General features: G+C 38.0%; 2 protein-coding genes across 2 annotated transcripts in view; both read right to left on the bottom strand.

Moving 5' to 3' along the window:
• Positions 1-1,296: 1,296 nt before the first annotated feature.
• On the bottom strand, positions 1,297-6,716 carry LOC121736565 (prolyl 4-hydroxylase subunit alpha-1-like). The gene is made up of 11 exons (XM_042127852.1): positions 6,541-6,716; positions 4,071-4,216; positions 3,684-3,843; positions 3,413-3,594; positions 3,216-3,334; positions 2,899-3,032; positions 2,498-2,651; positions 1,888-2,112; positions 1,745-1,804; positions 1,502-1,667; positions 1,297-1,406 (listed from the first exon to the last, which is right to left on the bottom strand). The coding sequence occupies exons 1-11, from the start codon at positions 6,714-6,716 to the stop codon at positions 1,297-1,299; spliced, it is 1,632 nt and encodes a 543-aa protein (XP_041983786.1).
• A 1,557-nt stretch (positions 6,717-8,273) lies between these two features.
• LOC121740025 (prolyl 4-hydroxylase subunit alpha-1-like) overlaps positions 8,274-14,369 on the bottom strand; it is a 32,196-nt gene continuing 26,100 nt past the window's right edge. The window contains exons 6-8 of the mRNA XM_042132714.1: positions 9,810-9,866; positions 8,699-8,864; positions 8,274-8,480 (exon numbers count right to left, since the gene is read on the bottom strand). Coding sequence (XP_041988648.1) covers positions 8,365-8,480; positions 8,699-8,864; positions 9,810-9,866 — 339 coding nt within the window. The 3' untranslated portion in view covers positions 8,274-8,364. The remainder of the gene's footprint in view (positions 8,481-8,698; positions 8,865-9,809; positions 9,867-14,369) is intronic.

Genomic DNA, 14,369 nt, shown 5'->3' on the forward strand with positions numbered 1-14,369 from the left:
TGTTGAAAAGCCCAGAAAGATTCATAATTTCGAAAAATATAACTATCGAGTCAAAATAAGTGAATCGTGTTTTCCGTTAGGCAAATATCAGATAAATATACCTACAATGATTAAATAAATCTCAATTTCATTTAAGTCAATCGTCTTCCGGGATCGTAATATTATGTACTTATTTTATTAGAAAACACAGCAAAAATTGGCAGCCCGCTCTATATTATTGTTTGGACATGTAATATAATGAGAGGAGACTGGTGACTATTTATAGAATAGTTTTTTGAATTCAAGAATAAAAAACCGGCCAAGTGCGTGTTGGGCCACGCGCAATATAGGGTTCCGTAGTACCGCTAGTTTAAAAAAAATTGTCAATGAATGTACATTTATTACATGTTTTACAACATCATGTCAGTTACTTTCAAAGGAATTGGTACGAAAAGTTCCTTTATATTTCGCCGAATACATTTTTTTTAGTTGATCGACTATCACTCAATAACTTATGAAGTCTTCTTAGTCGTGATAGTCTTCCTTTTAAATGCAGCATAATATTTAATCCTACTCCCGTGAATTTTTTACATTTTTAGAAGCAACCGCTTAGCTGGTAGAAGGGGGGGACACTGGACTCTAACGATTTTTTTCACTTTAAAACATAATATTCCACAAACGGATCCCTAAATCGGAAAATGATCTATGAATACTCAATATTTTTAAAAAACCTATCCAACGACACCCCACACGATGGGGTGGACGCGAAAAAAAATTCATTCCCCCTTGATGTGTAGGGAAGGTACCATAAAAAATATTTTTTAAGATTTCATGTACTTATCATTTTGTCGGTTTCATTAATATGTGTATTTATGCAAAATTACAGCTTTGTAGGTCCTATAGTCTCTGAGCAAAACCGCGGACAGACAGACAGACGGACGAACAGACCGAAACTACAAGGGTTCCTTGTTAACTACGGAACCCTAAAAAATTGACCTTCATACCAATATGGCGGCTAAGGCCAGGCCAGTCGGATTTGGTCGAGTTTTTGGATTTGAGCTATTTATGACCTCCCCTGAACATTGGCGTCAAACAATTTCTGACTATAATAATTAATTCCAGTGAAAATCTAACGCACGTGGGTTATGAATGCTATTGGCTCAATAAAAGCAAACTGCTAGACGGTGAAGTATACTTTAAACATTTTAGTACGCTTCTATCGTTTTAGTTTTTTGGTTTTATTTATCTTTGTGTGAATGAAAAATTAGGATTTGGTTTTAAATAAAATCCAGTGTTTATTAAAACCATTTTTTAAATTTATTTAGTAACAGTTTTTTTTAAAGATCCTTTCATACCTTCCGGCTGGTACTCCAATCCACAAGGTTTTACAAACTCTTGACCGACGAGATGAATCCATTTAATGCTTACTGTAAGAATTGAAAAATAAGATATGAATTTGGTAATTTAAAAAAATACAATGAATGTAAAGTCCTTCACGTGGTGGGAGTTGTATCACACTTACCCCACTTGGAGCCGCGCAGCACGGGGCAAGCGGCGTGGTGGGTTGCTAGGTCGGCCTCCCCGGACGCGTGCAGGTTGAGCCACACCGCGGCCGCCCCGCGTACCGGAAAAAGGCTCAACCCTAGCTCCGGGAACACCGTGGCGCCGCCTTGAGCCACATCTGACATCTAAATATCCGATCGCCGGTGTCTTGTAATGTACACTTTATTTATTTATCTAATAATAATCCATACGTATTACTTACATAAAATATTACTGTTGCTATTCTGTTCCCAATTTCATTTTCGAACTGTATGTCCTCGGACTGTAAGAGAAAAGTGTTAATAAAATTATTATATCGAGAAATCGCCGAGTAAAAAGTAGATGCTACGATCAAGAGTGACTTACGGTGGTACAATCGTAGTGTGGCAAATAATGACCGCCAATGCCGTAGTTGACAACTTGTAGATCTTCAGCAGTGTCCATGTCTAATCCTGTAAAATCCGCGACCCGCCTGCTCACTCTCTCCACTACCGGCGACTTCTCGTCAGTTAGGAAGGCCGACTTGCTAATACGGTAGTCCACTGGTAAAGAATTGCCCGAAACAGCATCGCGCACCATGGCTCGCTGAAACTAAATAATAAAACCAATGATTTTGACTACGCATTAGGCAATAGCTTCAGGCTCTGTCAGAGTAAATGCTAAAAACTAACTATTTCACGGATTAAACGCAACCTGTGTCTCAGCCTATATCCAGAGTTTAATTATCATTTCAAATAATCATACCAAATTTTATCGAAAATCGTTCAGTAAGGATTTAATTGTGTTGGATAAAACAGGAAGGTACGATTTTAGAAAAACAATACTTATAGAAAAACAATATTAACCGCTACTAAATCCTAAGTTTTAGTAAAGTCACCAAAAGGCATATTATTACGAGCTATGGCAAATATATTATATTCATAGTCATTAACATAACCTACATTTTTGTAACATTAATGATTTTTTAAATAATTACAATAGGCTGCGCGAGCTCCTTGAGATGTTGTATCTCCGAGTCGCTGAGCACCTCGTGGAACAGCACGATGTCGGGGTCGCGGTACTTGTACTCCATCTTGATCGGCGCCAGACGCAGGAACGGGTGATTCTCCGTCAGGTAACGACAGGTTAGCCTTGATATAAGTAGTTCATGTCCGATAAGTTGACGTAAATTTTCACGTCACAACAACGTACTGTGCCACGTTACCGCACCGTTCCACGTTGACGACGTCGTAACGTGGACATGTGGACAGGCCCTTATAAACGCTATCCATCACAAAAAGGTGATTGACACATTAGTAATTAACTTTAAATATTACCCTGCTTTAATAGTAATCGAAATCACAGACGTAAACAGAAGAGCCCGTTATCAAAACTTACTCCTTCTCTACTTCAGGCGAGACATCAATTTCTCCGCGACACAGCGTCTTGTATGTTTCCAGAGTCTCATAGTCATCGCTCAAATCCTTGGGCGTTTGTTCAGTCTCTGTTTCAAGAGAATCTTCTCCGGTAACCTTGAAATAAAATGTAAAAGAAGAACCTAATGAAAATAACTTGGTTGGTATTTATTACACCAAGACATATTGTTCTTTTGCGACACATTACTGTGTCTCATGCCTCAACTTCCGATGTAGTGCAGTATTGGTGCAGTAGTAACTAGTAGTACAGGTATATGAGGTATATCAATAGTAACTGACCCCATTCAGTCTCTTTTTTCTCTCCTGTTCGGCAATGGTGACATTAGGCTTACGTATATCATATGTCGGATCTATGGCGACTATTTTTTCCGTCAATTCTTCAGCTTTTTTGACGTCTCCTAAATGGTAAACAATATTTTCTTTAAGATTCGAATCAAAAACTGAAAAAAATACTAATGTAAAAATGAAAACCTTACCTAGCATGTAATTTGCAAAAGTAATGTACTCAAGGATATCTACTTCAGTTAATGGGTATGAGGAGATCTCTTCGTTGTATTTTTTTAGAGCGATTGACATCCACGCTAAGGAATTTCTGTACTCCGTTTCATTATATAGCGCTATGCCTAGCTCAAAGCAATCATTCGCGTTCATTGCAGAACTGTAAAAGAGACAAACATATTCCAAAACAAAATGGTAATACAAAAAGTAGGTACCTACTGAAAGGTATAACTGTCGATTTCAACTCACCCATAAACAACTCCATTTAGTATTCCTTCAGCGAGATCTTCGACCTTGAGAAGGTAAGTTTCCTGCAGGCGCGTGAGAGCGCGGGCGGCGCCGCGTAAGTCCTCCGCGCTGGGGTAAGTGGCGTTCTCGTACTGCGTGATGCTGATATTTCTTGCATGTTCTGGGAAATTGTTGCTAGCTTTAGTCAAAGCTCATAAAGTAACCAACATCATCGTGCTGCGTGCTTGTTCTAGGAAAGTGCTGCTAGCTTTATACAAAGTATGTGGGGTAAGTGCGTCCTCGATCAAGGAAATTGTTGCTAGCATTACAAAAAAAATTACGTTAAACTCATGTCACATATGCATACAAACTATTTTAAGACTCAGTGAGTTTTAAAATTTTAATTACCTGCTCCTAAATCAATATTCAGTTTGACGTACTCCAGGTCTGTGGTCATCCTCTTGATGAGTGTGAACGCGTTTATAGGGTTGCCGAGGTAGTTCGGTATGTCTTCCATCGCCTGCACATGTTCTCGTTTGTACACTTGTACATATCTATAATTTGAATATTTTAAATATATAGTAATATAAAATACCTCTAACAATAAGTTCGTTAAGTTGAAATCGTGTAGTGGACAAGAACTCATTTATTGTAATGTATGCGTTATATTATATATCTTTAATCTTAGAATACATTCGGCAATAATGTTACATTTCTAATTCAGAAAAATCACTTGCGAGTCGGCCAATTGCGAGTCGGACTCGCGCACGAAGGGTTCCGTACCGTTATAGACGAAAAATAGGCCAAAAATTGTGTTTTTGTATGGGAGCCCTTAAATTTTTATTTTATTTAATTATTTTTTTTATTAAATAAGGGGGCAAACGAGCAAACGGTTCACCTGATGGTAAGCAACTGCCGTCGCCCATGGACACTCGCAACATCAGAAGAGCTGCATGTGCGTTGCCGGCCTTTTAAGAGGGAATACGCTCTTTTCTTGAAGGTTTGCAGGTCGTATAGGTCCGTAAATACTGCTGGTGACAGTTCGTTCCAGAGTTTTACAGTGCGCGGCAGAAAGTTACGCGAAAAACGCACTGTGGAAGACTGCCACTCATCAAGGTGATGAGGATGGTATGTTTTTCGCGGTGGACGATAGCGAAAAGTTGCAGGTGGTATGATTCCGAACAATTCCTCAGAGCACTCCCCGTGATACAACCGATAGAGGATGCAGAGTACATACTCTGCATAGTAGAGATATATAGCATGCATAGAAGCTACATAGCTTCACTCTGCATCCTCTATGCAGAGTGAAGCTACATCTCGGCGTAATTCCAAGGGGTCCAAGCTGTTTGAAACACTATGGCAGTCAACAATTCGAGCGGCCCTTCGTTGGATATCGTTGGATACGATCCAGAGGGAGCAGTTGGTATTTTGGCGCCCCTGCCCAGAGGTGAGAACAATATTCCATATGAGGCCGAACCTGCGCCTTGTAGAGTTGTAGGCGTTGGTCCGGACTGAAGTACTGTCTCGCTTTGTTAAGAACACCAAGCTTCTTTGAGGCTAATTTGGCCTTACCCTCTGGATGATATCGGAACTGGACTTCGCTCCATATGTTGACGCCAAGTATCTCAATGCTAGGGGAGATGGTTAAAGATGTGCTCTCGAAACGAGGATATACGACCATTGGTGACTTTTTAGTGGTGAACGCGCAGACTTGTGTTTTGGCGGGTTTGAATTGGACCAAGTTACGTCTACCCCATTCAGAGACCTTCTCCAATGAATTCTCCACCGACACAAGTTCGTTTCGACTCTCAGTGACATTTTGCCGAGAAATATTGGAGGAGCCGGTATATACAGCATCACCTGTACTATCATCCGCATAGCAATGAATGCCGTTGGTCTGTAACATGTCATTGATATGCGGTATGAATAGAGTAGGCGATAGTACACAGCCCTGAGGGACACCAGCATTAACAGACTGAGTTTCCGAGCATACGCCGTCAACTACGACCCTTATGCTTCTGTCCGCTAAGAAACTAGTGACCCACTTACATAATTTCTCGGGCAGCCTGTATGATGGAAGCTTTGATAGCAGCGCTTTATGCCAAACCCGATCAAAGGCCTTCGCAATGTCCAAACTAACAGCCAATGCCTCTCCCTTCGACTCAATTGCCTGAGCCCAACGATGAGTCAGGTACGCCAAGAGATCACCAGCCGAGCGACCCTTACGGAACCCGTATTGTTTGTCACTTTATTTCAATATTATTATTAATTATTAAAGTAGACATATTATAACTAAGGCCTTTATGAAAATTTCAAGTGCCTAGCTGTAGCCATTATTGATTACGAGCAAAAAAAGCCAAAAAAAATAACGTTTGTTGTATGGAGCCCCCATTAAATGTTAATTTTATTTTTAGTATTTTTTTTTTATTAAATAAGGGGGCAAACGAGCAAATGGGTCACCTGATGGTAAGCAACTACCGTCGCCCATGGACACTCGCAACATCAGAAGAGCTGCAGGTGCGTTGCCAGCCTTTTAAGAGGGAATACACACTTTTCTTGAAGGTTTGCAGGTCGTATAGGTCCGGAAATACTGCTGGTGACAGTTCGTTCCAAAGTTTTACAGTGCGCGGCAGTAAGTTACGCGAAAAACGCACTGTGGAAGATTGTTGTTATAGCGGCAACGGAAATACACAATCTGTGAAAATTTCAGAAGTCTAGCTATAGCGGTTATTGAGTCACAGCCTGGAGACAGACAGACAGACGGACAGACGGACAGACATCGAAGTCTCAGTAATAGGGTCCCGTTTTTACCCTTTGGGTACGGAACGCTAAAAATGAATAAAAAAATTAAGTAACTGCCATCGGCTTTACTTTTCACCTTTTTAGTGTGTTGAGCCTTTCCTCTTCTCTACCGATGTAGTCTTCTAAATCTTCAACAACTTTTTTATGGGTCGTCAGCAGCGGTTCTAAGTCAGATAAAGCGGTGAACAACTCTCCATGACAAATCACACCCAAATTAATAGAAACAAAACTTAAAAGAAACAATTTTCTCATCGTACCGAATTTGTACTTTTATTATATATGTATCTAGAACTAGAATATAAAATATTTTTAATAAAATCACCGAAGATAATTTTTAGACCAAAGCGTGAATATCTATGTTATAATATTTGCTTCAATACTTTTGAAGTGATTACAAATTGGTTTGCACTGCAACGTAAGAAGAGAAAACGACATTGTAATATACCTAGTGAGAGGAGACTAGTGACCATTTATACAGTTGTTTTTTTAATTCGAGAATAAAAATGGTTTTTTGTTTTCCCGTGTTGGTTGCTACTAATTAATCATTAGTTACCTACACTTTTATTTATACTTAATCACGTATAAAGCAGATAGGTTTGACCCGTTTGACGAACTACAAATAAAATGTAAGTAATTTTGTCTGCGACCAATAATAATAAATATTATTGATTAATTTTAGGTTGACGTACTTCTATCATGTAGACGTCTATTGTCACAACTCACAGTCCCTATTCATAAACAAAAATAAGTAAATAAGCAGTTGCTAGTTATAGTTTGTGCGTTTTATGATGATATGCGTGACACATTATAATTGACAATAGTAGGGAAGTTACCTAACAAAAATTAATCGATAGTTTAAAAATATCGAATCTCTTTGTAAAGGAATTGCAATCGAAATTATCGATTTCGTGCTGACATTTTAGTGGTGCCGGCGATTTAAGATGGCCGCCCTTTTTTATCGATTTGATTTCGATTCAACAGAGTCAATCTCTATTGACATAAGTTTCGTTTCATGCATATGACATTTTTCAAATTTTTTCGTAACAATAATTTTATACTCCTATTTCACAGTTAATATTTATAATTTTTATTATAAAGTTAGCATTTAGCATCTTTTCATTTTTATTCATTTAAAATTATAGGAAACATTTGTTTTTGTAGATGGAATATAATTTATTACATTTTGTTTTTTTTTTGTTTTCTTGTAAAAAAAACCCGTAGCAAGAAACGTGAAAACTGTCACCCATATCATCTTAGAACGCACAAACTATAGTAGTTGTAAATTGTAATGACTGAAATTTCCCTAGTCTCCCCCTACATTTAGATGTTTTTGAATTTTGATATGTTACATTCTAACGTATAAATATAATCAGATAACATTACATTTTTATGGCCGCCCGTCACAATAATACCTCATGTCAAGCATAATGTAACTAGGATTTTAAAATTATACATTTTGTTACAATAAATCAATAAATAAATAAGTATAATAAAAAAATAAGATTTATAAAAACACTATATTTTTCAAAACTTGTACAATTGCCTTAAATAATAATAAATGCTTAATTAAAATGACAAGGTAATAGATTCATAATATTTTTATTCATGATTTGGGATTTCATAAAATTATATAAATTGTACTCAGCAATTATAAAATTAATTATACTAAAAAAGTGTAATAGTGGCAATGACAATATCACAATAGTCTCAATTTAAAGTTGCGCGTTGTCTTGTTAGTAAAATTAAGGAACAATAAAAAACTTAAAATATCTGTGAGGAACTCTTAAATAGTAATTATCGTACTTTCGATAACTGGTATTCATTTCGTCTCTTACACATAGGCACTTCACAAAGTGACGTCAGTTTTTGCACTACGAACCAACTGGACAAACACTGGGAGTTATCTGAAGGTCTTGTAGACTGGTTTGGGCAGCGGGCGCGTCTCCTCACGCTGGTACTCCAAGTTGCAGGGCTTGATCAGCTCCTGCCCGCCCTGGTGTATCCACTTGTTGCACACTGAAACATAATAATTTAATTTTTTATTATTATTTTTGAACACATTATATAAGGAAGCTGCTAGCATCTTCCATTGTTTTATGACAAATCATGCACTCGTGTGAGAAAAATCTTGTCATAATGTCGATTTATTTTTAAGCATAACTTTCGAGGTTTTTGCACAAGGCTTTCTGCCACTCCTGAGCCACGTCCGATACAAAGTAATGTGACACACTTACCCCACTTGGAGCCGCGTAGCACGGGGCAAGCGGCGTGGCGCGTGGCCAGGTCGCCCTCGCCGGACGCGTGCAGGTTGAGCCACACCGCGGCCGCCCCGCGCACCGGGAACAGGCTCAACCCTAGCTCCGTGAACACTGTGGCGCCGCCTTGGGCCACATCCGACATCTGATATTATAAAATTCGCTAGTTGAGTTTTTTTTTCTTATTAGTTATTAGTAATTAAAAGAACTCTCAAAAAATTGAAACATCGTTGAAAGAATGACTCTGATATCTTAAAAACTCTCCAAGAAATAACAATTCGAAAATCACATACAATAAACCCTCCCAAAACGCTCCATACAAAATGACAGTGGGCTATGACAGCGGTCGGCAACCTTTCGGCAGGCAAGGGTCACAAGGTGGCAAAACAAGCTAATGGCGGGCCGCAGGCCTTATACTCGTATTAACCCTAGAAGCCCAAGTAGGTATATACCTACGCATAATGAGGGCGTTTCTAGAAAGTTTTTATTACAAAATGACACAAACAGCTACGTTTTTAAGTTGTAATAACTACTAGCAATTAGAAAACATTTTTGTTCTTGTAACTTATTCACAAAACTTTAATTCACGGGCCGCAAGTAAAACGTTCGCGGGCCGCGTGTTGCCGACCGCTGAGCTATGACGTCACTGACCGATAGCTTGTATGCATCGCGGTAGAACATTGTTCGATAGTTATGTTAAATATTACTTTTATGACATTGGTGTCATAAGAAAAATTGTTATAAATTGCATAACTCATCGAATTTGTATGCCAAATATATTTTAGAAATTAAAAAAATCGACTTGATTACCCAACTTTAAAGGCTCATATAACAAAAAAGATACATAAGATATGCAAATGCTTATTTTTTATCGTTGTATCTTTATTTTATTTAAAAAATCTGCTGATATTTGACCTTGTGAACATCAAAAATATTATATTTAATGTCGAATTAGCTGAACTCTCTTTTGTAATGTAGTTAATAGTTATAATTTTTGAAATGTCATGTGAGTGCCAAAAGATTGAAAAGACACACTATACTTACGTTGAAACATGTATGATTGTATGGTGTACCAATGTTAAGTACTTACATAGAATAAAACAGTAGCGATTCTATTGCCCTGGTGCTCAGTAAATGCTGTCTCTTGCTTCTGAAAAAAAATTAATTCATTGTAGAATTTTTGAAACATATTCGGTCACAATCTTTTATTGTTCCGTGTGTCACACTAGTTTTTACAAAGATCTTATGCTATACACGAAGATACTGATACTCGACAAAAATGTCGACATTAGTGTCAATTGCGTCCACAGTCCACACTACATCTGCAACTAACTGTCGCGGCATTCCATGTATAGTGTGAGTATTTAGTGTCTATTGTCGTCGTGTATCCTTACCATTAGACAGGTACGTAGGGTAATGTAATGGGATATTATAATAAAATCCCATTACATTATACTTTACATTACATAAAAAGATTTTAAGGATTTAGCGTGACGGATTTTATGAAACAAAACTAACGGCACAGCGGCGTGGAAAGTGTCACGAGACAAATGTTTCACATTTACGTCTTCCTGTGAATGTCATACAAATATACATTTTGTATGTGTCCAGATTACGAACTGATTGATGAGATTACGATCACTTATTTCATATTCAGTGGCAATATCACACTAAAATTATCATCCTAAACCACCCTTTCCCAAAGTGAGCGATAACGCCCCCTTAGTAGAGGCTTGAGGGGTGATTTACTTCATCAGGATTCAGGATGCATTTTAAATTGAAACAATGGGGGCGCTTAGGGAATGTTATTATTCGACAAATTTACTATTCGAATAATTCGAATATTATTCGAATAATTCAAAATTTTTTAAAAATGCTAAAAACTCTGAATAAAAGTAACAAAAAGCTTCGTACAACGATGTACAACCTATTTTATTAATACTATGAAGTAAGCAATTCTTATTTTTACTTTTATCAACATAAATCTTTGTAAATGACATAGTTAATTTTTATTGTTAAACACTTTAAAAATGTATATTTTAAGGTTACAGCTAGGCAATAAAAGAAAGGCTGTAAAGTGTAAACCGTTTTCGATCGTAGCACCTTTTACTTTTCTCATGCTTAGTCTTGTAAGGCAGCAGTTGAAATTAAATAATAATATGAATTATGATATTCGACGTAATGATATCTGTTCATCAATACTAAGTATTACTAAGCCAGCTCATCCGTCTTTTTGATATTTTCGATCCACGTTCACCTGGTTCACCTAGTCGGCTTCACCTGTGTCAACGTGGCTCGAAATTATAAAAAAGGGCCACTAGAAAACAAACACCACAACAAAGAAAAAAATTGCAACAAACCCCAGGGGGAGGGTGAAACAATCCTAGAGCTGGTGACTTTAGTAACTTGAAGTTTGATAACGCCAATAACATGATATTAAGGAGCCATCGACATTTTTTGATACTGTACTAAATGTTTCAATTATCAGCCGAGGTTTGCCGCGGTAAAGCTATTGAATAGCAAATTTTCATCAACTTGTCGAATCATAGATCACATATCGCGAGCTTCAAGCCAGAAGTTCGTATAAAAAATGATATTTCGTATTTTAACTAAATATTTTAAAACTCTCAATATTGCACTTACATCTATTCCCTTCTTAAAAATCGAGTTTGTTTTATATACACCCTTCTGGCGTAATATTTCGATCGTAGGAATCGCAGTTCAATCGTTATGCGACAGCCGGGTGCCGCTTAGGGATTGATGGGTTAAAGCCCGCGAATCGCGATATATAGTTATCACGGTAGACAAAAAATTTGAGAAAGCTTGAAAGAAGTCAATGGATACAGATCGTGAGCGACCATTACTGACGATACTGAAATCCATGACTGAAAGGAGTTTATATCTTCATTTGCATGTCTTTAGGCAAAATAACGTCTGAAACATAGTCAACGGCGACGATGAATGGTCGTATACTCATTAGTTAGACTACACAGATAGATTTATATATTAAATACTGTACGCATACTTGAAGCTTACTGATATGAGATGGCGCTAGCGTGCTCGTCGCTTGACCTCGTCTTGTCTCTTTCCTTCTCGTACCCCCTCGCTCGCACAGCTATCTTGAGAACCCCACCATGGCGACGCCACATGAAGTGGCCTAATTTTAATTTCAAATCATTGGCGTCTGAATTTTCGACCCGTCTGCACTTACCAACAGTTCTTATCGTGATAAGTGCTTAAGTTTTTATACTATTTTATAAGTGTGAGCCTGTTATTGCAGCGATTCATGTAAGTGCTCATTTTTATTTTCCTTACAAAGTGTTTGCAACTAACTAACGGTTTTACCGTTCGTATTGAAAATATTTCTATAAATAGATTCTTATTTTTATGGAATAGATAATAATTTAGTTTCTTTTCGCTACCCTCTAAAGGAATTCTGTAACTTTATAAGAAAATTAAGAAAATTTTATCACTTTTCTAGAAATTTTTATCTACCCTCAAGTAGACTTTTTTGTACTTATTTTTTAGATTTCTATAAAATTAGAACTATTTATAATATAATGCATATTGGTAATGCTTTTTACGATCGTGCTTTTTAGTTTTAAGTACGTAATTTTAGTAAAACACAAATCATTATATGGTTTTCAAATATTTTTAACTACCGCCAAGGTTTTTTGTTTGTCGTTCATTCCAAACATTTTGCATGAAATCCTAATATTAGGTGTCGTTTTTAGCATGGAAAAAAGTCATGATGAAGTTGACCCGGTCGTAGATAAGCCGGGCCCGAGTACCGCCAACTACGACACTAGCTCGGATTCTTCATCTTCCTCTTCCTCATCTTCTTGCACAAAGAAACGGCGGCAGCGCCACCGTAAACGCAAGGATAGAATTTTGAAAAAATTGACACAGGAAGTAGGCGAACTTAAAAGACATTTTAGATACAACCACGACCACGTGGATAAAAGCTATTCGCCTTTGATTAGTGATAACGTAGATCCTAATAAGGAATATTTTAGCGATAATATTATTGACGATCAAGTCAGTGGTAGTCTTTACGATGAAGAACATACTAATAATGCCAAGTTAGATTTTAATTTTGATCTTGAAGTTAAATTAAAGGAGCCTTCGGTACCAAAGGCACCTGAAAAATTTCTTAGTTTGCTGCAACAAATTCAACATTTTGATAAAGATGAATGGAGCGAAGTTCGCTATGCGGAAGTGCAAAAACGGTATAATCATACGCCGGGTTTCACTGATTTAGAAGCTAACGATGAGATTAAAGCTTATGATAGTCTACGCCATTTAGCCTACGCAGATAAAGCTTACGCCGGTATTACTTTTTGTTTGTTAAAACAGCGCGATGCTCTGCAACAGACTCTTAACTTACTTTTATCTTGGGCTAAAGATGAAGTAAACCTAAATGTCGACTCGTTGCATACGAAGGTTAGGGAATTATTTACAAGCGGTGATTATGCGTCTGTTTCTGCAGACCTCTTACAGCTCGTTTGTGGTCACAGAGCTGAGGTGATACAGATGCGCCGAGATGGAATCATAAAATATGCTCGTGATCCACTAACAAAATCATATTTACGCAAAATTCCTCCTTCAAACAAAAACTTTTTTAATTCCGAATTGCTATCGGGAGTTCTTGATAAGGCAGGTGGCGTTAAGAAAGCTTTTTTGCCTTTGATAAAACTAAAAAGTTTTGGAACTACCTCGCAGGTAGTTAATAGTGGCTCTAATCATCCCCCGCAGGGAACTAGTCATGCGCCCTCGCAGGGCACAACTCAAGGTTGCTGTGGCTCTCAACACACACGACCGTTACAGAATTACCGACCCTCGCAGGGAAGGTACACAAGTTATCCCTCGCAGGGTTCTCACGAAAATTCTAACGCATGGCGTGGAAATAAAGCTAACCGTAGTTCCTTTCGACAACAAGTCGACCGGCAGTCAACGGTACGGCTTGAGCATGCAAAGGACAATAGAAAACGGCATATTAATAGAGAATCCAACTCAGGTAAGAGAAGAAGATTCTGACTCGAGATTCCAAGCGGGCCGACTTTGCGCGTATCACAGTCATTGGAGGGCGTTGAAGGCACCACGTTTTCTTTTAAAAATAATAAAAGGTTATCGCATACCCTTTTACAAGAAACCTCCTCTTCGCCTGCCCGACATGACGCGCACCTGCCTAGTGACAAGAAAGTGCGAAGCAATGTCAAAGGCAATTCAAAAAATGAAGGACGAGAAAGTTCTCGAAGTAGTTCCATCTTCCCCCAGCTTCATTTCGAGCATGTTTCTCGTTCCGAAACAAGACGGCTCGTACCGTCCAGTGTTCAACTTGCGCAAGTTGAACGAATATGTACTAACCGAACCATTCAGGTTAATAAATGTGAACAGGGTCCCAGACTTCCTACAACCGAACGATTGGTTGTGCAAAGTGGATTTGTCCCAGGCCTACTTCAATCTACCAATCGCTCATTCTCACAGACGATTTCTTCGTCTGATTTACGACAAGGAAATTCTTCAAATGACGTGTCTTCCCTTCGGGCTCAGCACGGCCCCAAGGGTCTTTGCCTGTTTAAGCAACTGGATTGCTCAAATTCTAAGGGAACAGGGTATACGCGTCTTGGTATACCTAGACGATTTCTTA

This window comes from Aricia agestis, chromosome 2, assembly GCF_905147365.1.
Source record: "Aricia agestis chromosome 2, ilAriAges1.1, whole genome shotgun sequence".
Lineage (NCBI taxonomy): Eukaryota > Metazoa > Arthropoda > Insecta > Lepidoptera > Lycaenidae > Aricia > Aricia agestis.